The sequence below is a fragment of the Oryx dammah genome, unplaced genomic scaffold (assembly GCF_014754425.2).
Source record: "Oryx dammah isolate SB20612 unplaced genomic scaffold, SCBI_Odam_1.1 HiC_scaffold_26, whole genome shotgun sequence".
In the NCBI taxonomy this organism is placed as follows: Eukaryota; Metazoa; Chordata; class Mammalia; order Artiodactyla; family Bovidae; genus Oryx; species Oryx dammah.
Genome location: NW_024070210.1, coordinates 64,781,093 through 64,805,944, shown reverse-complemented (window position 1 = coordinate 64,805,944; position 24,852 = coordinate 64,781,093). Strand labels below are relative to the sequence as shown.

The 24,852-nt window shown below is 40.9% G+C and overlaps 1 protein-coding gene across 2 annotated transcripts in view; it reads left to right on the top strand.

Annotated features, from left to right (window-relative positions):
• GANC (glucosidase alpha, neutral C) overlaps window positions 1–24,852 on the top strand; it is a 71,537-nt gene that overhangs the window by 41,780 nt on the left and 4,905 nt on the right. For both annotated transcript variants that reach the window (XM_040226845.1, XM_040226844.1), the window contains exons 15-23: window positions 387–530; window positions 1,995–2,091; window positions 6,763–6,864; window positions 7,980–8,223; window positions 11,516–11,580; window positions 13,548–13,624; window positions 16,163–16,237; window positions 19,873–19,986; window positions 21,216–21,328. In XM_040226845.1, the coding sequence (XP_040082779.1) occupies window positions 387–530; window positions 1,995–2,091; window positions 6,763–6,864; window positions 7,980–8,223; window positions 11,516–11,580; window positions 13,548–13,624; window positions 16,163–16,237; window positions 19,873–19,986; window positions 21,216–21,328 (1,031 nt within the window). The remainder of the gene's footprint in view (window positions 1–386; window positions 531–1,994; window positions 2,092–6,762; window positions 6,865–7,979; window positions 8,224–11,515; window positions 11,581–13,547; window positions 13,625–16,162; window positions 16,238–19,872; window positions 19,987–21,215; window positions 21,329–24,852) is intronic.

Genomic DNA, 24,852 nt, shown 5'->3' with positions numbered 1-24,852 from the left:
AGCTGTCAAACCCTTCACAGTACTAGAGGGCAGATGGAGAACCTGGTTGTTACCTAGAACAACCTGTCCTGTAGGGGTTCTCCAGGAGGTCTCAGAATGGACTTATGGGTGACATGGGACTACAGCACAGCGCTCTTTCATTCATCAGCAAGAACTTATTGAGAACCCTCTGCCATTCAGGTTGTTCTAGGTATTTGGGATTTACCAGTGAATAAAACAGACAAAATTCCTTGCCCTGTGGAACTTTTATTCTAGCAGATGACAGAGCATGTATAATAAACAGAATAAATAATAAGGTAAATGGAGTAGGACAGAGGATTAGGGTCGGCTGTCACATTAACCTTATCACTGTAGGAGTTTTATCATGATCAAGATTGACTTCCTAGGGATCTACTGACATCCTCTACATATGGAACGACATGAATGAGCCCTCTGTCTTTAAAGGCCCGGAGCAAACCATGCAGAAGAATGCCATTCATCACGGCAACTGGGAGCACCGGGAACTTCACAACATCTATGGCTTTTATCAGGTAAGACATCTAAAAAGCAGCCGCCTGGATCCACAGGCCCTACAGTTGGGGCTGAAAGTCATTTGCTTTGTAACAACCATACTATACTGTTCATTTCTCCTTGTGTGTCTTTTCTGTCAACTGTAATAGGTCTTATCAGCTTGTAGCCAATATAAAACATTGTTTCTCCCTTTACATCTTTTCCTTCTATAATGAACCTGATCAGTTGATTAACTTATAGATATTGTGGGATTAATGATAACATGGAAACATCTTCCTTAACAGGAGCCATTAGTAAAGAACATTAGATAATCCCTCAAACCTTTTACTGAAGTAGGCTGTGCATAAATACCTCAAAGACAAAACAAATTTTTAAAAATTTCACAAATGTCTAAATACAGCAAGTCTTATGTTCATACCAGGGAAGTAAGATTTAGAACACAGAGGCACAATTTCAGTATGTATACTTTCTAAATGTAGAAGGCCTTCCTTAAGTACTTAGCCTTCTCAATGGAAGGTGGTAGAATTGTCTTCCATTTGCCAGTCACATTCAAAAATCTTTGCAGTCACTTGCCCTAATGTTTATTTGTGATTCTTTGTTATCTTCAGAATGTAACAGGGTTCCTGTGACCCTCCCACCAATTGCTATTTTCCAGTGGGAGCTGCTGGCTACATATGGCATGGTTTCCAGAAAGTATCAGTTTACTTCTCTACGCAGGCTCTTGCTATATCTGTAAACTACTTTATGGTTGGAGAATTTTCTTATGTAGGCCAGAGCCAGTCACTTAACCTCTCTGAAGCTCAGTTTTTTCCATTAACGAAAACTATCTCAGAGGTTGTTGTGTAAGTTATAAGAAAAAAATCTTATAAAAATGCCTACAATAATAAGCACAAAATAAATTCTCTTTTATTATTTACCATTATTTCATTTATTTTTCAGTTTTTATTTATTTACTTTTTTGACTGTGCTGAGTCTTAGTTGCTGCTCAGGCTTTTCTCTAGTTGCAGCACGCAGGAGCTACTCGCTAGCTGCAGTGTGCAGGCTTCTCACTGAAGTTGCTTCTCTTGTTGTGGAACACGGGCTCTAGGGCATGTGAGCTCCGTGGCTGTGGCTCCCAGGCTCTAGAGTATAGGCTCAGTAGTTGTGGTGTGCAGGCTTAGTTGCTCCACAGCATGTGGGATCTTCCCAGACCAGAGGTTGAACTTGTGTCTCCTGCATTGGCAGGTAGAGTCGTTACCTCTGAGCCACCAGGGAAACCCCTGTTTCATTGCTATTTTAATCAAAGAAATTGTTTCACTCTTTAATAGGGAAATTTAGAGCAGTTTCATTATATTATGAAAATTATTTGGAAGATTTTTTAATATTTTCCATTTCATGTTCCCACCTATTATTTACTCTTTGCACATGAAATAGCTTATTGGGGATGTCTGCACAATGCCATAATTCAGTCATCTATTTGAAATTTTTCTTCTTTGACATCATAGCAAATGGCCACTACAGAAGGACTGATCCAGCGATCTAAAGGAAAGGAGAGACCCTTTGTTCTTACACGTTCATTCTTTGCTGGATCACAAAAATATGGTAAGGACTGGCTCATATGATCGTACTTAAAAACACAAGCTAGCAGCCTGTCTCTTTTGACCATATATGGTATATGGTGCAACTCTGTTGATACTTTCCTTTTCAGTAGATCACCCCTTAGATTGTAGAGAGTAATGCACCCTGAAATATTTATTTTCTCCTGAGACAGAGTAAACCAATTTTAATAAAGTTTAGTTACTTGTTTCCCATGGAAGAACTTCCCTTGTGGCTCAGCTGGTAAAGAATCTGCCTGCAATCAGGGAGACCTGGGTTCTGTCCCGGGGTTGGAAAGATCCTCTGGAGAAGGGAAAGACTACCCACTCCAGTATTCTGGCCTGGAGAATTCCGGTCACAAAGTCAGACATGACTGAGCAACTTTCGCTTTCACTTTTCATGGAAGAACTGGCCACTTAGTTGGGAGAATGTCTTTAGAGAATCTATTTCCTGGGATGGCCTGTCTCTTTGATTTATCAAGACCAGAGAAAATATACTTCTAACATTCCTTCAACCACCTGTTCCACTAAGCAGTGTGGTTTAAAATAGACCTAGCTTTTTTGCTTGTGGTCAGTGTCATCTATAGCTGGATCCAGTGTACTAGCTAATGCAGATCTAGTTCAACCTAACCACCCCATGGCAGGAGGGCTATTTTACATCCCCTGGCCTTGCATAAATAACCCGAAGCTTAAGTCCCAGTTTGAGGAATCCAGCCTTTATTTTACCAGAGACATTATTAGGCCTCCTACTCCACCCCTGAAAACCAGCCCCAATGGTACTCTGAAAAGGGCCAAATATTATCAGCAGGCAAAGATATACAGAGATGCTCATCACAGCATTAGTCCTTAAAATAAAAAGAAATAAAGAAAATCCAGATATCTAACAGTAAGGGAATAGTTATTAAGTAATGGTGTATTCATATGATAGACTATCATAAGGATATTTAATATATGCCTTAATTGCATGGTAGATGAGGGTGGGGGGCGAAATTAGGATACCTAAATGTTTATATATTATCCTGATTTTGTTAAAAAATATATATATATATATGTATAGGTATATGTAGGTAGTAATCTAAATGGGGCTTCCCAGATGGCGCTAGTGGTAAAGAACCCACCTCTCAGTTCAGACCTAGGAGACTTGGGTTCGATCCCTGAGTTGGGAAGATCGCCTGGAGGAGGGCATGACAACCCACTCCAGTATTCTTGCCTGGAGAATCCCATGGACAGAAAAGCCTGGTCAGCTCAAGTCCATGGGGTTACAAAGAGTCGGACACGAAAGAGGCGACTTAGCAAGCACACACACAGTAATCTAAATGAATATAATACCATGGTGATTATGAGTTATTTTAATTTTCTTCTTTTTTATCTCTATTTTCCAAATTCTCTATAAGTATCCTTTTTAATCACTAAAACAAGTAAGGTCTTTGAATGAAAACATTTCTAAGGACAAGTTTAAAAAAGATATAACCAGAGGTAGTGGAGGGGTGGGCTGGGGGTTTCGAGTTAGCAAATGCAAACTATTACATACAGAATGGATAAACATGATCCCGCTGTGTAGCACAGGGAACTATATTCAATATCCTGAGACAAACCATAATGGAAAAGAATATGAAAAATACATATATGTATAGCTGGATCACTGCTGTGCAGCAGAAATTAGCACAAAATTGCAAATCAGTTCAATTCAGTCACTTAGTCATGTCCGACTCTTTGCGACCCCATGAATCGCAGCATGCCAGGCCTCCCTGTCCATCACCAACTCCCGGAGTTCACTCAGACTCACGTCCATCGAGTCAGTGATGCCATCCAGCCATCTCATCTTCTGTCATCCCCTTCTCCTCCTGCCCCCAATCCCTCCCAGCATCAGAGTCTTTTCCAATGAGTCAACTCTTCACATGAGGTGGCCAAAGTACTGGAGTTTCAGCTTCAGCATCCTTCCAAAGAAATCCCAGGGTTGATCTCCTTCAGAATGGACTGGTTGTATCTCCTTGCAGTCCAAGGGACTCTCAAGAGTCTTCAACACCACAGTTCAAAAGCATCAGTTCTTCGGTGCTCAGCTTTCTTCACAGTCCAATTCTCACATCCATACGTGACCACTGGAAAAACCATAGCCTTGACTAGATGGACCTTTGTTGGCAAAGTAATGTCTCTGCTTTTGAATATGCTATCTAGGTTGGTTATAACTTTCCTTCCAAGGAGTAAGTGTCTTTTAATTTCATGGCTGCAGTCACCATCTGCAGTGATTTTGGAGCCCCCAAAAATAGTCTGACACTGTTTCCACTTTTTCCCCATCTATTGGCCATGAAGTGATGGGACCAGATGCCATCATCTTCGTTTTCTGAATGTTGAGCTTTAAGCCAACTTTTTCACTCTCCACTTTCATTTTCATCAAGAGGCTTTTTAGCTCCTCTTCACTTTCTGCCATAAGGGTGGTGTCATCTGCATATCTGAGGTTATTGATATTTCTCCCGGCAATCTTGATTCCAGCTTGTGCTTCTTCCAGCCCAGCGTTTCTCATGATGTACACTGCATAGAAGTTAAATAAGCAGGGTGACAATATACAGCCTTGACATACTCCTTTTCCTATTTGGAACCAGTCTGTTGTTCCATGTCCAGTTCTAACTGTTGCTTCCTGACCTGCATATAAGTTTCTCAAGAGGCAGGTCAGGTGGTCTGGTATTCCCATCTCTTTCAGAATTTTCCACAGTTGATTGTGATCCACACAGTCAAAGGCTTTGGCATAGTCAATAAAGAAGAAATAGATGTTTTTCTGGAACTCTCTTGCTTTTTTGATGATCCAGCGGATGTTGGCAATTTGATCTCTGGTTCCTCTGCCTTTTCTAAAACCAGCTTGAACATCTGGAAGTTCACGGTTCACATATTGCTGAAGCCTGGCTTGGAGAATTTTGAGCATTACTTTACTACTGTGTGAGATGAGTGTAATTGTGCGGTAGTTTGAGCATTCTTTGGCATTGCCTTTCTTTGGGATTGGAATGAAAACTGACCTTTTCCAGTCCTATATAATTGTAAATCAGCTATACTTTAAAAAATAACAGAAGATATGCATATAAGTAATTTTTTATCTCTTAAATATATTGGCCCATTGCCTAGTCTTTAATACTCTGTGTGAAGCTATTGACTTACCCCCAAAGCATACCAAATGAGGCATTACAAAGAACACTGTTGTATCAAGTCCTGTGCTGAGACCAACAGCCAGAGAGAACTTCCAACTAAACAGCCATTTGAGACCTGAAAACATCTGCATATTTACATAAACTTTGTTACTTTATAAGAATGTTATGGGTTTCAAAGTCATTATGTAGATATATACATACCTCATTTGAAGTCCAGGAGGAATTATGAAGGTACTGTTTTAAAAGAAAAATCCCTTGAAAATATTTTCCTTTGCAGGCCATAGGTCAGCCTAAAATTTCTACAAAATATTAAAACAAAAATAGCCACCAAAACTATTTTAGTAAAAGAGAGACAAAATGTTTCAGGAGTAATATAGACTTAATAAATAAGGTTATTTTCTTTTATGAATATCTTTAGTGTTATATATCTTTACAAGTTCTTACCAACTATTCAGTGCTCAAGAGCACTGGCTTTAGAGTCAAACTGCCTGAGCTCAAATCCTACCATATCCACTTTTGCCATACTTCCATCTGCTGTAAAATAAAGTTAGTGTTTACCTGATAGAGTTGTTGTGATGATTAAATGGAATGATACAAGCAAAGTAACATACCTCCTGGCTCAGTGAGGGCTCTATAAATGTTAACTATTGTTATTACTACTTTATTTTGTCTCCCTCATGTGGTCTTAAAACCTCTTACAGAGGATTTTGCAGAAAGCAGGGTGGCACATAGGCATATAGATCAATGAAACAGAATAGAGAAACCAGAAAGAGTCCAACACATATATGATCAAATATTTAGCAGCAAAGTTGCCAAGGCAATTCAATGGAGAAAGGAGTTTTTTCAATAAATAGTATTGAAACATGGGGTATCCATATGGGGGAGGGGGAAAGAATCTTAACCCTTACCTCACACCATACACACAAAATAACTTAAAATGGAATATAGACTTATACTATAAAAGTTAAAAACAAAAGGCTTCTAGACAAAAAATGTAGAAAACCTTCATGACTTTGAGATGGCAAAATTTCTTAGAACACAAAAAGCACAAAACATAAAAAATGATAAATTGGATTTCATCAAAATTTTAAAAAGATACTGTTAAGAAAACGAAAGTGAAAGTCACTCAGTCACATCCGATTCTTTGTGACCCCATGGACTATACAGTCCATGGAATTCTCCAGGCCAGAATACTGGAGTGGGTAGCCTTTCCCTTCTCCAGGGGAACTTCCCAACCCAGGGATCAAACCCAGGTCTCCTGCATTGCAGGTGGATTCTTTACCCGCTGAGCCACCAGGGAAGCTTATTGTTAAGAAAATGAAAGTCAAGTCACAGACTGAGAGAAGACATTTGCAATATACATACATATTTATCAAAGAACTTGTATCCAGACTATATAAAGAACTTTCATAATTAAATAATTAAAAGAAAGAAATGTTTTCCTTTAGTTTGTCTATTACAAATATGGAATCTGAATATGAAATTGAGTACACATGGGCTATTTTTTTTTTCTTTTAATACCTTCTTACTGATGACCAAAGGTGCTGTGTGGACAGGTGATAACACAGCAGAGTGGAGTTACCTGAAAATTTCTATCCCTATGTTACTTACCCTCAGCGTGACTGGGATCTCTTTTTGTGGAGGTAAGGATAGCCCTCAGGGCTGAAGTGAGAGAAAAATCAAAGCGGTGGGAAGCACAGGGGGTGGGGGGCGTTTTCATTAAAGCTGGTCAGAAATCCCTTCTTGTGAGTTGTTTTCAACAGAATAAATGTGGGAAAGAGAAAATGAGGAGAATGGAGTACAGACTAGAGAAGAGAATGAAGGAGATGCTTCAGCACTGCGAGCGTCTTGTCTGAACTGAGGACATGAAGTAAAGTCATCAGAAAGCGAGCTGCAGTGTTCTTTTCCTCATTCTCTTACTGCTCTGTTCCCTCCTTAGACACTCTTGATAACTGAGGTTCTCTTCTTGAAATGCTCCTTTTCTATCTGAGAGTGAGAAAAATGGAGAGAACTACAAAGAATTTAGCAAATCAGAAATCAGCTATATAGAAAACCTGTGCCATTATATATATATACACACACACTTGGAAAAGATAAAATTTAGTTAAAATAAGATTCTCTGATGGGTTGCCTTCCCCTAATCCTAGTAATTCCCTGCAGATGAGAGATCTCAGTGTAGATATGCTCAACCTGTCTACAGGTCCAGCTGCTCCTTGTTTTCTGTGGGACTGGAAGCACTTAATATCACATTTTGATAGATGTGTTTTTTAATAGTGCTAATTCACATTGAACACAAAGAATTTGTATCCTGCTTAAGGGCTATGCCTGAAATTTTCTCCCTACACCTCTAATTCTGATTATGTCTCTCTCTTTGGTTCTTTCTATAGTTTTTATCTTGCTTCAAACAAAATCAATTGCCAACCACCACCACCCCCCATCACTAAATACAGGCTTATTGAATCAGGCAGATATTATGCAGTGTCTGAGTTACCAGGGTTCAGGACAAACAGAAATGTTGATCTTGCAATAAAGCCTTTTGACAGGAAAAGAACATATTTAAAGAGCATATTGTCAGATCCCCAGACAGCCTGAGGTTTTCAGTATGTGCTTCCTAATTTGAGGCTACAATTTGATGCTGCCATTTTGAGTGCACATACATACCTTTGCCCTATTGGTCTGCAAGGCCTTTTCTTACCTGTGGGCATCATCTGTTAGACGCCCGAATATCTCACTCAGCTTTTCTTTACTGACTAATCAGCGGATGTAGGTGGCTTCATCGGGGATCCAGAGGCAGAGCTGCTGGTGCGGTGGTACCAGGCAGGAGCCTACCAGCCCTTCTTCCGTGGCCATGCCACCATGAACACCAAGCGACGGGAACCCTGGCTCTTTGGGGAGGAGCACACCCGGCTCATTCGAGAAGCCATCAGAGAGCGCTACACCCTCCTGCCCTACTGGTATTCTCTGTTCTACTCTGCACACGTGGCTTCTCAACCTGTCATGAGGTAAACAGGCTTCACCACCACCCCAGTAACCAGTCTCTACCAGAAGATCCCCTCAGCCACTGGCAATGGAGTAATCACAGTGATTGCAAAAGAAAAGCCAGGAGTTGAACCAAGTGTCAGTCAGGTTATTGAGCACCAGCTGTGAGCAGGGTCAGGCAGTGGAGGTCGCAGAAGATAAAAACTAGATCTCCTGCTATTTGGTGATTCAAGCATTAATATTTGGTTAGCGTTAGTCGCTCAGTCATGTCCAACTCTTTGTAACCTTTGAATAGTAGCCTCTGTCCATGGAATTTTCCAGGCAAGAATACTGGAGTGGGGTAGCCATTCCATTTGCCAGGGGATCTTCCTGACCCAGGGATTGAACCTTGGTCTCCTGCACTGCAGGCAGATTCTTTACTATCCAAGCCACCAGGTAAACCCATAATATTTAGTAGGGGATAGAAATAGAAGGAAGGAAGAGAAAGAAAAGATAAAGTGACTTTGTACTTCAGTTCATCTAGTATTTAACCTATGTAGGGAAACAAAACATACCACCCCAAAATGTGTCTTTTTGGCTTGAGGATTCTTAGGAGCTGATTGTTTTTAAACATACAAAAGGCTCAGGAAGTCTTTCTTTTTAACCTCCTCCTTAAATGCCTACAAGAATTTAGTTAAAGAGCTTGGTCTAGGAAGTACATTATCGCCAGAGATACCTACAAGGAATATGCACTAAGCATAATAGGGGGAAGCTGGGAACTAAAGTCCTCTCTGTGTCCCATTGTCTTTGCATGGCCCAGCAAATGTTTGTTTATCAAACATTTGTTTTTCCATCTCCAAGTGAATATCTTGCCTCACTTTTGGTTTTTTATCTTTTTTTTTTGGCTGCAGCATGAGGCCTGTGGGATCTTAGTTCCCAGATCAAGGATAGAACCCATGCCCCCTGCAGGGGAAGCACAGAGTCTTAACCACTGGACTGCCAGGGGAAGTTTCCTTCCTCCCCTTTGAAGTCCCAAACCTCACTCACTTCTCCTTCTCTCAGGTGTTACATCAGCCTCAATTGCCTACCTTGTCTTTAGGCAGTATATTTTTATGGAGCTCCTGTTTATACATCATTAAATTTGATTTTCTACTGTTAAACTCTGTCTTGTCAACTTAATTCTTAGACCAGTCAGAAAAACCTAGAAGGATAGAGGAAAGTAGGTTTTTCATCCCCCACACCCACAAGCCTTCTCTCACGAAGAACAACTTATTCTGCCAGTCTTAGCTCTCTCTTAAATTATATTCCGAGTCTATTTTGAAGGCAAGATGTGAATGGGTTAGAGAACAGTACACACAGAGACACACATAGTACATCAAGACCTCTAGATCAGCAGTTCCTCAGCCTGACTCAGATCAGAATCACCTGGGGAGCTTTTTCAAAATACAGATTCCCAGGCCAGACCTCCAAACCTATTATGAGTCCCTTGGTTAAGTTCCAGAGATCTATGTTTGTTGGAAGTTTTCCTGGTGATTTTAGACATCAGCCAAGTTTAGATGCTTTATTACTATTTAATAACAAAGGAATAGATTATTACAAAGGCTAGTGAATATAATGAAAATGTTTCTCTGATTAAAAAGTATCTTTCCCTCATGAAATTGAAAGCAACATTAGAACCATGAAGTTAATATACAGAGGTATTGAAAGTTTTGTGGTTTTAATAAGCCCAAGTGCCTCCTACTTAGTTGTGTACAACAGTAACAATAAAACAAAACCCAAACACCACACAAGTTTCTGAAACCTCCAAAAATGTTGCCAACTTGAAAACAAGAAAAGCCAGTGCCTTTCACTTAGCTAATGATTAAGGATACATGAAAAGCAGTGACAATTAAAAAATGGCACAGATTCTACATTATAAAATTCAGTTTTACCAACATTTAAGTTTGGTAGAAACCAACACAATACAGAAAGTGAAGAAGAACTAAAGAGCCTCTTGATGAAAGTGAAAGAGGAGAGTGAAAAAGTTGGCTTAAATTTCAACATTCAGAAAACTAAGATCATGGCATCTGGTCCCATCACTTCATGGGAAATAGATGGGGAAACAGTGGAAACAGTGGCTGACTTTATTTTTTTGTGCTCCAAAGTCACTGCAGATGGTGATTGCAACCATGAAATTAAAAGACTCTTACTCCTTGGAAGGAAAGTTATGACCAACCTAGACAGCATATTACAAAGCAGAGACATTACTTTGCCAACAAAGGTCCATCTAGTCAAGGCTATGGTTTTTCCAGTGGTCATGTATGGATGTGAGAGTTGGACTATAAAGAAAGCTGAGCACCGAAGAATTGATGCTTTTGAACTGTGGTGTTGGAGAAGACTCTTGAGAGTCCCTTGGACTGCAAGGATATCCAACCAGTCCATACTAAAGGAAATCAGCCCTGAATATTCATTGGAAGGACGGATGTTGAAACTCTGATACTTTGGCCACCTGATGTGAAGAGCTGACTCATCTGAAAAGACCCTGATGCTGGGAAAGATTGAAGGCAGGAAGAGAAGGGGATGACAGAGGATGAGATGATTGGATGGCATCACTGACTCAATGGAGATGAGTTTAAGTAAACTCTGGGAGTTGATGATGGACAGGGAGGCCTAGTGTGCTGTGGTCCATAGGGTTGTGAAGACTTGGACACGACTGAGCAACTGAACTGAACTGAACATAATACAGTTCAGCAATTATCCTTCAATTAAAAATAAATTAATTAAAAAAAACATTTAGTTTGTTTTACACCAAAAACATTTGGACTTGGGCAAAGTTCCTATTATGCCTGTCAGAGTAATTCAGTGCTCAACAATGAGAACAAGAAGTTTTGGATACTAGAATTCTCAAGCTTTAATTGGACCATTTAAGCTAACAGACAGCTCTTTCACACAAGAAAAATATATAGTAATCATAACAAGGGGATCCCAGTTGGTGCTAGTGATAAAGACCCACCTGCCAATGCAGGAGATGTAAGAGACTGGGTTTGATCCCTGGGTCTAGAAGATCCCCCGAAGAAGGGAATGCCAGCCATCCAGCATTCTTGCCTGAGAAATCCCATGGACAGAGGAGCCTGATGGGCTAGAGCCCATGGAGCTGCAAAGAGTTGAACAAGACTTAGCAGCTGAAAACAACAACAATCATAACCAGTACTCATAAAATCTTGACTCATATGAAAAAAGTCTTGACTTTTTCCAATTTCCTTTGTATAGTTATAAAAGTGAAAATATGAGTGATTGAATTATAAAAAAAAAACCTAATGATGTTGAAGTAAGAAATTTCTTTTTTCTTTTCCCCAGGCCTCTGTGGGTAGAGTTCCCTAATGAATTAGAGACTTTTAGTGTGGAAGATGAATACATGCTGGGTGAGCATTTCTGGATTAATTTACTTATGAGAAATACTATAATTATGTTTTTCTTATTATATTTTCTAGTATAGGAACACTAAAAAAATCCCTAGTCTCAAGAAAGCCAAAAAGAAAAGAAATTTCGTCACCAAGATTTTTCATGTATTGGTGGGATCCCAACTCTATTCTTTTGTCATGTAGTGCTTCTCATAACATGTTAACGTCATATAAACCCATCCCATTTGTGAATGCCATTTGGAATTCTTGTTCAGGGTCCACCTCTAAGCCTTAAGATAACACCACAGGGAAGGGAAGTAGAAAAAAGTAAACCAGATAGTTATCTTTGTAAAGACCCAGAAGAGCTTATTTCATATGCAAAACAGGACTGGGCTTGTTTGCTTGTTTTGGGTTGGCCTCTTTAATAGGGGTTAATCAAATTTGGAGAAGGCAATGGCACCCCACTCCAGTACTCTTGCCTGGAAAACCCCATGGACGGAGGAGCCTGGTGGGCTGCAGTCCATGGGGTCGCTGAGAGTTGGAAACGACTCAGTGACTTCCCTTTGACTTTTCACTTTCATGCACTGGAGAAGGAAATGGCAACCCACTCCAGTGTTCTTGCCTGGAGAATCCCAGGGATGGGGGAGCCTGGTGGGCTGCCATCTAGGGTGTCGAACAGAGTTGGACATGACTGAAGAGACTTAGCAGTAGCAGCAGCAATCAATTGGAACAGGGAAGTTTATCATTTGGGTAATGTGTTCAAGAGGCCAGGCTTGGCAGAGAGTTGCCCAAAAGGTGAATTCTGTATCTAAAGAGTAGAACCCCCAAAATGTAAAAAACCTATCTCTTTAGGTCTCCACTCATCCTTGAGTCTCAAGTTAAAAAGCTACTACTTCCTTAGAGAAAATTTTCCTAACCAAAATTGCTTCCTAATATCTAATTCCACCTGCCTTAGTCAAAGTCAGTCCCTCTTAATACATAATTTTCATTCCATTTTGTACTTTTACCGGTTTACTATTTGTCTTAGCTCTAATTAATTTGTAATTACTTGTTTAATATCTGTTTTTGACTGTAAACTTGATGAGGGCAGGGACCATGTCTGTCTAATTTGAAGCTACATTCCTCAAGCCTAGCACAGTCCTCAGCAGAATTCAATGAATATTTGTTGAATTGAATAGTGAATTTGTAATTGGATGAATTTTACATATGCTAGTGCCAAGATCAAAACAAAATTAATAATCTAGATTTCCTTTAAGAGAATTATAGTTTTCCTGATGATACCTGCCCAAGAAAGAGGGCCTGAAAATCTATGCAGACCACACTTGTGGGTCACAGTTGTAGACTCACTACATTTAAAGTCACATATAGCAAACAATGAAGCACTTGGAGAAGTGACATGGTGCTTTCATACCACAGTTGTGCACAAAGTGAGACTATGCTGGGCTATGTCAGGGTCCCTCCCTTTAACCCTAATACACCATAAGTGGATTAATGATACGCAGTGATACAGTCACCTCCGACCACCTGTCCTCTTTCTAACTAACAATAGATCTCCCTGAGGAATCATTGGTTCAACTCACCAGGATCTCTGCCTTTAAGAAGTTCAGCTGAGTGGTCTTTGAAACCACAAAAGCACCCAATTCAGAGAGCAGCATTGAAACATATACATTACCATATGTAAAATTACGTAGCCAGTGGAAATTTGCTGTATGACACAGGAAGCTCAAATCCGGTGCTCTGTGACAACCTAGAGGGGTGCGATGGGGTGGAAGGTAGGAGGTGGGAGAGAGGTTCAAAAAGGAAGGGACATGTGTTTACCTAAGGCTGATGCAAGTTGATATGCGGCAGAGACCAACATAATAACATAAAGCAATTATCCTCCAATTACAAATAAATAAATTTAAATTAAAAAAAAATTTTTTTAAGAGAAGGGATGTTATCAGACCTCTCATAATGATATTCAACTTTGTTTCTTCTCCACTTTTCAGGAAGTGCTTTATTGGTTCATCCAGTCACAGAACCAAAAGCTACTGTGGTTGATGTGTTTCTGCCAGGGTCAAGTGAGGTAACAGTAAACAACAAACATCTGCATACCTTACGTGTGTATGTCTTCCTTTCGAACTTGGTGGCTTAAAATGACAAAAACTTATGCTCTTACAGTACTGGAGGCTTGAAATCCAAAATCATGGCATGGGCAGAGTTGGTTCTTCCTGGAGGTTCTGAGGGAGAGTCTGCCATGCCACTCTCTACACTCCCTGCTTGCGGGTGCTGCCTGCGCTCTGGGCATTCCTTGGCTTATACCCACCTCACTTCAGTCTATGCCTCCATCTTCACTTTGTGTGTCTGTGTCTCCTCTCCCATCTGTCTCTTACAAGACACTTGTGATGATATTTAGGGCCTATCTAAATAATTCCAGATAATCTCCTTACCTTAAGATCCTCAATTTAGTCAAATCTGTTCCCGTTAAGGTAATATTCACTCCTTCCAGGGATTAGGAAGCAAATACATCTTTTTGAAGGGCCACCATTCAGCCCACTACACCTGTCACATTGATATGATGATAACCAGGCTTTTCTACAGAAAGCCCATAAATGATGTTCTTTCTGCTTGGTTTCTCTAGGAATTTGTAGTTTTGAAGGTGGGGGCTCTTTACAAAGGTTCCCCTGCGAAGCAGAAACCTGAGAAAAAGGTTAAATATTACAACAGCTAAATGAAATGCTTGCCAAGCACTTCTGCTAAGAGTTTCTTAAATTAATTCTAAGTGCAGGCTCCCATTAAGAGGAACTAGCTCCCTGTCTGACTTTGCCTCAGTTTCTATTAATGACCTATTATCATTTCAATCACACTGTTATGACTATGTAGCCTATTCTTTCAACACTCCTGTTTCCAAGAGTGTTCTGTGATTGTTTCTCTTGCTACATCTCCCCAAAGCCTGGGTAGGAGAGCCAAGCTGCTTCTTGCTGGTTAGCTAGTAAAGTACCACAACGGGCAGAGAGCTGTCTAACAGCCTGGCTGTTACCTTCCTGTGTTTCTGTATAGCACGTTCCCTCTCCTGCAAGTCTCTTTCTTGGGGAGGCCTTCTCTGATGCCCTCTTTAAGATCACAGACCACTCCCACTGCCCCTGGTTCTGCCCAGATCTCCTGCATCCTTAATTTGTCTCTGTAGAACATGACATTTTAAACATCCTAATATTTACTTTTATGTTTTGTTTATTATTTATCTCTCCCATTAGAATGTTAGCTTTTTGAAGGCCATGATTTTTATCTGTTAATGGCCTTGCATTAATGGCCTATCTGTTCATGTATCCCTTGCATCTAGACAGGCATGTGGCACATAGTAGGCCATTTGTAAGTACTTGCTGGGTGAGGAGCTCAGTAAGTAAGCTCTGGGTCTAATCTACATGGTGTTTTGTACCAGTTGTACCCTTCTTAGGCTGGGAATCTTTGATTATGGTACCACACACCCTATGCCTCTCATTTCAATCAGACTGGAAATGGTTGATGGGTAATCCCCAAATCTTGTTTGAATCCTTTTTTTTTTTTAACCTTTCATTCCCACCAACTTTTTATCTTGAGCTACTAGAATTCACCAAAGAAAGACATTACAAGGAAAGATAGCTAAGGGATTATCCCTTGTAAACACGGACATAAAAATCCTTGACAATACATTAGGAAACTGAATCCAGCCAAAGATAATACTTCACGACAAGGTAGGACTAATCCAGTTGAATTGAGAGGTCACTGCAGCTGACAATTGTCAGGGCACAGCCCTCTCACAGTCATGGGAGGATAATGACAGATTCAACATCCCAGCTTTATACAGCCTCTGGTAATCCCAGGAGGTGAACTGTGGCTGCCAGAACATATATTGGACTAGAAGAGAGAAAAAGGTTTTCTTTTCATCCTTAAGATAGATCCTTAAGGATTTATCCCATCAAATTACTTTGGCAGGAGCTTTTTGACACTTTAGTAAGTAAACCCCCTTGATGGGCATCTCAGATAAGAGTGTGAACCTCATCCCTGAATTGTATTCTGTTTTTAAAAAATGACACTGTATTAGTAATCCAAATTTCCATCTGTTTTTCTCTAAGGTCTGTTTCCCTGTCAGATGCTTCCTTTTCTCCTGCCTCATTTGTAATTTATTTGCTTGCTGTGTGCTTTTCTGTTTTGTTGTTTTCTCTCTTCCATCATCTTTTTCACTATAAGATCATTATGTTTTTATAAGCCAATTGAACTATAAAATCCATGAGAGCAGGTTTTGTGTCTTTCTGTTCACTCGTGTGTACCCAACAATGCTGGGCACATGGTAGGTTGTTCAGTAAATAACTTTTGGATAGATGGATGGAAAAATGAATGGCCTTTTACTCAGCTTAATCCATCACAGTATTAGGTTAGTTAGTCCTTTGGGATTTTCTTAAAAGCATATGTTCTCTCTAACTTCTATTCAAGATTTTTTAAATTACACTTAAAATTTTTTTAATCATACTTAGTTTAGCTTTCTGGTTATTTGAAATCCAAATAAATGGATATTTTATTAAATAATGAAATCATGTGCAAAATATGCTTATACACATTTTTTTCACGAGGGTCTATTTCTTTTCAGATTTGGTATGACTCTAAGACATTTGCTCACTGGAAAGGAGCGTGTACAGTAAAGATCCCAGTAACCTTGGACACTGTAAGCTATTTTCAGACTGTTATTTTTACTTATTGTGCTGATTAGTTTACTCAGGCTGCCATGACAAAATACCATAGACTGACTGGCTTCAACAATAGCAAGTTAATTTCTCACAGTTCTGGAGGCTGGAAGCCCCAGATCAAGAGGCCAACCAGTTCGGGTCCTGGTGAGGGATTTCTTCCTGGCATGGAGACAGACACCTTCTCGATGCATCCTCTTATAGTAGAGGGAGTGTGTGCTCTTCTTGTGTCTCTTATGACACTAATCGTTTGGATCAGGGCCCCACTCCTATGACTTCATTTATTCTTAATTACCTCTGTAAAGGTCTCCAAATACAGTCACACAGGGGCTTGAGACTTCACTATGTGAAGTTTGTGGGGACACATTCAGTTCATAACATGTGCCTTCATAGACAGAACCAAGGACGCAGGTGTATAGTAACATATACACATGGAGACTGAATGTAGATTAATAGAGGGGCTCCCTGGTGGTTCAGACGGTAAAGAATCCGCCTGCAATTTGGGAGACCTGGGTCAATTCCTAGGTTGGGAAGATCCCCTGGAGGAGGGCATGGCAACCCACTCCAGTGTTCTTGCCTGGAGAATCCCCAAGGACAGAGGAGCCTGGTGGGCTACAGTCCATAGGATCACAAAAAGTTGGACACAACTGAGCAACTAAGCACAGCATACAGCACAGAACTGAAGGCAGGGAGAGGGTTTGGGTAGCAATGGTGAGTGACCATTAATGGGTACAGGGTTTCTTTTGGGGGGTGATTTTTAATTGATTATGCTGATGGTTGCATGACTCTGAATATACTAAAAACCACTTAATTGTACACTGTAAATAGATGAATTGTATGACGTGAATTTTCACAGTTTGGAACACTGAAGACACAGTTCTTCCCCGTTTATTTATCTTTGTATGTCTAAGAAAAATAATCACACTGACAACAGGGAGTAAACACAGTGATAGCACAGATACCATACAGAATGGCCTTCTATAGCACCAAGTCAGGAGACATGAGTTTCTAGTTGGACCTCTAGGCCCAAAGGGAGGCTATGAGTTATGATGTTAGACCCAGAGCAGCCCATCCAGGCTGCATTTCCTTTTTTTAAAATTAATTCATTTGTTCTTTATTTGGGTGCATCAGGTCTTAGTTGCAGCACTCGGGGTCTTCATTATGTCATGCGGGATCTTTAGTTGCGGTGCACGGACTGTCTAGTTGTAGTGTGCAGACTTACTTGTCCTGTGTGATGTGGGATCTTAGTTCCCCGACCAGGGATGGAACCTGAGTCCCCTGTATTGCAAGGTGCATTTTTAACCACTGGACCACCAGGGAAGTCCCCCAGGCTGCATTTCTGAAGGGAAGTTTGCTCCTGCAGCTGAATCACAGCTACTACCAGAGACCTGAAGTAGTGTGAAAATTTTTAAATAGATGTATGTTATTTTTTTAATTCTCAGCAGCAATATGAACTCCATTATAGAGAAAATGGAGCTTCCCTGGTAGCTCACACGGTAAAGAATCCACCCAGGAGACCTGGGTTCAATTCCTGGGTCAGAAAGTTCCCTTGGAGAAGGGAATGGCAACCCACTCCAGTATTCTTGCCTGAAAAATCCCATGAACAGCCTGGCAGGCTATAGTCCATGGGGTCAAAAAGAGTCAGACGTGACTGAGCAACTAACACATTCATGTTCACATAGAGAAAATGATTTCAGATGCCAACATTCAGATCTAGAATAGACCTTAACATTCATCTACTTGAATCCCTCATGCTTACAGGTGAAGACAGGGAGGTTCAGAGAAGTTAAATTACTTGTCCAGGGTTTCAGCTAAATTGTGGCAGAACTGAGATAAGACCCCAGGTCAATTGGACTTCCACTCCAGGGCCCGTCCATATTAACTTACTGCCTCATTCTTTGAAGGAAAATAAAAGAAGAAATTGACTGATGTGGGTGGGGAAGTAAATGTGCTTTTACTTCTTGCTGTGAGTCAAGCAGACGGTGGACATCTTGCCTACTCCACCTTCACTGCCAACTTCATGTATACAGCAGTGCCCCTTATCCGAGGCTTCATGTTCCTCAGTTTCAGTTACCTTCAGTCAACTGTGGCCCCAAAGTATTAACTGTGGTCCAGAAACACTAAGTGGAAAATTCCAGAAATAATTCATAAGTTTTAAACTGCATGCTACCCTGAGGAGCATGATGAAATCTTGTGCCATCCTGCTTCATCCTGCCCAGGACATGACTCATCCCTCGGTCCAGCAGATCCAAGCTGTGTATGCTGCTGCTGCTGCTAAGTCACTTCAGTCGTGTCCGACTCTGTGCGACCCCATAGACGACAGCCCACCAGGAAGCTGTGTATGCTACCCATCCATTAGTATAGGGGAAGGTATCATTATATACCTTCAGTACTCTCCTCGGTCTCAGGCATCCACTGGGGGTCTGGGAACGTATCCCCTGGGAAGGAAGGTGGGGCCTACTGTATTCTAGCTCTTCTCCCCACTTGCAGCTTACTCAGAGTAATGTACAAGACTTCACGTGATCCAGGGAGCTTCCTAAGAGAGGACTACACTGGGAGGCACGGAACCTACTGGGCTGTCCTTGCCGTGAGTGCTATTCCAGAAGACCCATGCCTACAGCTCTGTTGTCAGAGTTACATCAAGTGCCCTTGGCAGCTTCTCTAACAGAGATTTCACAAATTCACCCTCAGAATTGAGCCAGTCATCCTCGTGATGCAGGGAAGCAGGGACCAAGAAGTGTATAGGCTAAAGTAGGGACAACAGTCGTCTATCCCAAACCACGAAACCACCATCTTTTATAAACATATACACATGTATATCTGGGCTGCTTGCATAGACATAAAAATCCCCTCTTTAGCAGGGTCCTAAAATAAACTTGTTTGTTATATTGACAGGAAAATTAAAAATACAAAGCAGGAAAGGCTACCTATAGGGTATTCAGAATAGATAAAAGTTGATGGAGGGTGAGAAGTTTTCCCTAATAATTTTTTAAATGAACCATTTTTAATATTTGAACTCTTTTCCTTTTAATGCCAGGGCCTGTGGTAAGCTACAAGCTGGGAGAAAAGTAAGAATACAGTAGACCTCCTTCCCCATGAGGTATATATTCCAAGACCCCAAATGGATGCTTGAAGCCAAGGAGAGTACAGAACCCTATATAAAGATATTTTCCCCTATACTAATGAATTTGTGTTCACAAATGTATCTTGCTTTTGAATCTACATTTATAAACAATGTATAATGGAACTTTCTTGGCAGTCCAGTGGTTAAGAATCCACCTGCCAGTTCAGGAGACATGGGTTCCATCCCTGCTCTGGGAAGATTCCACATGTCACAGGGTGACTAAGCCTATGCACCGCAGCTACTGAACCTGTGCACTCTGGAGCCTGTGCTCCACAAGAGAAGCCACCGCAATGAGAAGCATGCGCACCACAGCTAGAGAGCGGTCTGTGTTCAGTGCAACTAGAGAGAGCCCAAGCGCAGCAACAAAGACCCGGCACAGCCAAAACTAACTAACTAAAAAATTTCCTAAAGAATGAATAATGAAATATTTTAAAAGCCTTCTTTGAAATTGCCTTATATGAATCCTCCTCTGAGAGTATTCTCCTATTGTAGATACCAGTGTTTCAACGTGGTGGAAGTGTGGTACCAATAAAGACCACTATAGGGAGATCCACAGGCTTCATGACTGATTCCCCATATGGACTCCGAGTGGCTCTAAGCACTAAGGTACTTGGAAAATGTTACTTTTGCACCTCTTGTTTGTTAGGACTCTGTCTCTTTACAGTGGTAGCTTTGAGTGTATAAGAGTGGTGAAGCCCATCTATGGGATAGGTGCTCCTGATGTTTGTCTAGAAATCAAAATTTTGAATCATTTCTGCATCATTGTCCAACATATCTAACTTTCCTGGAATTGCTCTTCAGGGAACTCTGAGAACTAGAAATGACAGAAATTTCCTCTAGGGTACTGTGACCCTTGGTGCTCTGCAGCTTGGCATTGATTACCACTGGACTGAAAGCTCACTGGGCCTTAGGCAGCCTGCCAGTGTGGATTAGCCCTGACTGTCAGTCTCCGGTAAAAGGGTCCTATGTCTATGCAACATTCCAGGGACGCAGCCCCATGCACAACAACTTTCATTCTCATTGGATGGCTCAAACAACTACAGTATCCTAGGGTAAGGTCTGGAAGGATCCAGAATTGATCTGTTCTTTTGAGGAGATCTTTTGAGCTGAATGGGGCCTATAGCAGATTCCTCTCCTAACCGTTTGCCAAAATATAGTGCCAAACACAAATCCTCACTCTTAAGCAAATGTTATAATTCACCTTCTGTTTCTTACATCTTTCTTTTCCATCCATTTCTTTTAAGCATGTCTTCTTGGGTCAAACTATGGGCCTTGGGCCCATGGGAGGCCATGGAATAAATTACAAGAGACTTGAGGTCCATAGCTCATGAAGCATTGTCAGTAACAGGGAACTGCCATATGGAATGCTGTGACATTGTCTGACATGCAGAAGGGATCCTCCTACCAAAAGACAGTAGGAACTAGGCACCATTCTCCAAACGGAGGTTCTTCTAAAGATAGCTGATCTCATCCATTATATACTTTTTCCTTTTAACTTCAGTTTCACTGGGTGAATGTTTCTTGACCTGTTGTCACATTTTAGGGTAGTATTTTTGAAGTCACCTATGCCACTGACCATACTTCACAGTTTAAATCTCTTTCAACAAAGCCTAACTCTCTGTGCCTCCTGTTGTGTGACTTCCTTATTCATATTATTTCACAAATGGGCATTGAGTGTTTATATATTTTATGACGACTTTGTACAGCTTTAATATTAAGCAGTTGTTCAACATAATTTTTCACAGATTTTGTAATCAGTTATTTCCTTTAGGGAGGGACAGTCTTTTCCAAGAAAACTATTACATGAGCATACTCTCTGTGATTCCACTCTCCAGGGTTCTGCCATGGGTGAATTCTATCTCGATGATGGGCATTCTTTCCAATACCTCCATCGGAAGCAATTCTTGCACAAGAAGTTTTCATTTTCCTCAGGTGTTTTGACCAACAGGTAATGACAGCTAAAAGAGCCATGTGCTTTCATAAATAAATTATGCTATCCATTTGCTATCCTTAAATGCACAGCTGATGTTTCAGGGTACTGTTTTTAAAAATTAATGATGAAGGCCATTTGTATTTTTCTTCTTTTCTTCCAGATTCATTAATGTATGATTTAGAAATAAAATTTTAATATAAATATACAAGTATAGTATACAAATACAGTTGTAGTATATTTAAAGTATATGGTGTAATGACTTGATATAGTATACATTGTGGAAGTATTCCCCTCCTCAAGTTAACACGTCCATCACCTCACATGTTTAACCCTTTTTTCCGCCTTTTGATGAGAACACAAGTTCTACTACTCTCTTAGCAAATTTCAATTATGCAATACAGGATTATCAACTGTATTTGCCATGTTAGATATTTGATTCTCAAACCTTCTTCATCTTATAACTGAAAGTCTGTACTCTTCTACCAGCCTCTCCCTACTTCTCCCACCCCTCAGCCCCTAGCAACCACCATTTTACTCTGTTTCTATGAGTTCAACTTTTTTCCTTTTTTTTTTTTTCGCATTCCACATATAAGTGATCCCATTCATCACTTTGTTGAATATTTCAGTCCACTTCTTGTACTGTTCAGGTCTGTGTTTGGTTAGGTACTTTTTAATATTTTCCATATGTATTGAAATTCTCATTTTGTTCATGCATTGCTCTTTGAACTTGGTGAGCATCCTATGACCATTGGTTTGAACTATCTATCAGGTAAACAATTTATTTCATTAAGGTCAGTTTCTATAGATTAATCATGTTCTTTTGTTAGGAACATATTCTCCTGTTTCACCTGCCTTGACTCCTGGTGTTGTTTCTCACATTAGATAAGACAGCCATGTCTTCCAGTCTTTACAGACTGGCCTCATGTAGGAGATGATCCTCACTGATCAGCCTGTCCTGAGCTCCTTATAGCTTCCAGACCTTTGTGATTATCCACACTGCCATGTTCGTTCTTAGTGACTGCCAGTAGTTAAGGATATACTGAGACCCATCTGTATCCCAAAGGGGCATATTTTAGTCATCACCTAGATACAGGCTGATTAGAACCTTCGGGCAGTACCTGGGAAAGTATGCAGTTAGATCCTTTCCAGGAAGAACCTGGGAGATGGATATTTTTGCCTGCTCCCTCTGCACTGAGCCCTGGGGGCATAGCCACGCTGCCTGTTAACAACTGCTTCTTTATTTGCTGTAATTAACTCTGTTGCCTCTCAGAGCAAGGTGATTTGAAGGCCTGTCTCTCCAGGTGGGAGCCTTGAAAGGACGGACACTGGAAGTGTGATCCAAACCTTTTACTTTTTCTGAAGAAGCTGCTGCTGCTAAGTCGCTTCAGTTGTGTCCGACTCTGTGCAACCCCATAGACGGCAGCCCACCAGGCTCCCCCATCCCTGGGATTCTCCAGGCAAGAACACTGGAGTGGGTTGCCATTTCCTTCTCTGGAGAAGCTAGGAGTTGCAAATTCCTTCCCAACTTTATGGGACTATGCCAGAGGTGGGGCTTCCCTGGTAGCTCAGCGGTAAAGAATCCACCTGCAATGCAGGAGTCACAGCAGATGCAGTTTCATTCCCTGGGTTGAAAAGATTCCCTGGAGGAGGGCATGGCAACTCACTCCAGTTTTCTTGCTTGGAGAATCCCCATGGACAGAGGAGCCTGGAGACTACAGTCTATAGGGTCCCAAAGAGTCAGATACAACTGAAGTGACTTAGCACACAAACATGCCAGGGGTGGGAGTTAAATGGAAAGTGTGTTTCAGCCTTTCCTGCTTGTTTTGATGTGGGTATTTTCTCAATCACCCAATGTGCAGGAGTCACTCAGCTAGTTTTCTGGTTTCTCTCAAAGAGAATTGTTCCATGTGTAGCTTTACATTCAGTGCATCTGTAGGAAAAAGAAAATTCAGGAGACTCTTACGTTGCCACTTTGGTCTGGAGCCCCCTGGAAGTATTTTTCAATCACTCTATGAACATCCCAGTCTCTGCCCCAACCAGTAACGCTGAAGAAGATGAAGTTGAACGGTTCTATGAAGACCTACAAGACCTTTTAGAACTAACACCCAAAAAAGATGTCCTTTTCATTATAGGGGACTGGAATGCAAAAGTAGGAAGTCGAGAAACACCTGGAGTAATAGGCAAATTTGGCCTTGGCATACGGAATGAAGCAGGGCAAAGACTAATAGAGTTTTGCCAAGAGAACGCACTGGTCATAGCAAACACCCTCTTCCAACAACACAAGAGAAGACTCTACACATGGACATCACCAGATGGTCAACACCGAAATCAGATTGATTATATTCTTTGCAGCCAGAAATGGAGAAGCTCTATACAGTCAGCAAAAACAAGACCAGGAGCTGACTGTGGCTCAGATCATGAACTCCTTATTATCAAATTCAGACTTAAATTGAAGAAAGTAGGGAAAACCACTAGACCATTCAGGTATGACCTAAATCAAATCCCTTATGATTATACAGGGGAAGTGAGAAATAGATTTAAGGGACTAGATCTGATAGATAGAGTCCCTGATGAACTATGGACTGAGGTTCGTGACATTGTACAGGAGACAGGGATCAAGACCATCCTCAAGAAAAAGAAATGCAAAAAAGCAAAATGGCTGTCTGGGGAGGCCTTACAAATAGCTGTGAAAGAAGAGAAGTGAAAAGCAAAGGAGAAAAGGAAAGATATAAGCATCTGAATGCAGAGTTCCAAAGAATAGCAAGAAGAGGTAAGAAAGCCTTCTTCAGCGATCAATGCAAAGAAATAGAGGAAAACTCTAGAATGGGAAAGACTAGAGATCTCAAGAAAATTAGAGATACCAAGGGAACATTTCATGCAAAGATGGGCTCGATAAAGGACAGAAATGGTATGGACCTAACAGAAGCAGAAGATATTAAGAAGAGATGGCAAGAATACACAGAAGAACTGTACAAAAAAGATCTTCATGACCCAGATAATCACAATGGTGTGATCACTCACCTAGAGCCAGACATCCTGGAATGTGAAGTCAAGTGGACCTTAGAAAGCATCACTACAAATAAAGCTAATGGAGGTGATGGAATTCCAGATGAGCTATTTCAAATCCTGAAAGATGATGCTGTGAAAGTGCTGCACTCAATATGCCAGCAAATTTGGAAAACTCAGCAGTGGCCACAGGACTGGAAAAGGTCAGTTTTCATCCCAATCCCAAAGAAAGGCAATGCCAAAGAATGCTCAAATTGCTGCACAATTGCACTCATCTCACATGCTAGTAAAGTAATGCTCAAAATTCTCCAAGCCAGGCTTCAGCAGTACCTGAACCATGAACTTCCAGATGTTCAAGCTGGTTTTAGAAAAGACAGAGGAATCAGACATCAAATTGCCAACATCCGCTGGATTATCAAAAAGCATGAGAGTTCCAGCAAAACAACTATTTCTCCTATATTGACTATGCCAAAGCCTTTGACTGTGTGGATCACAATAAACTGTGGAAAATTCTGAAAGAGATGGGAATACCA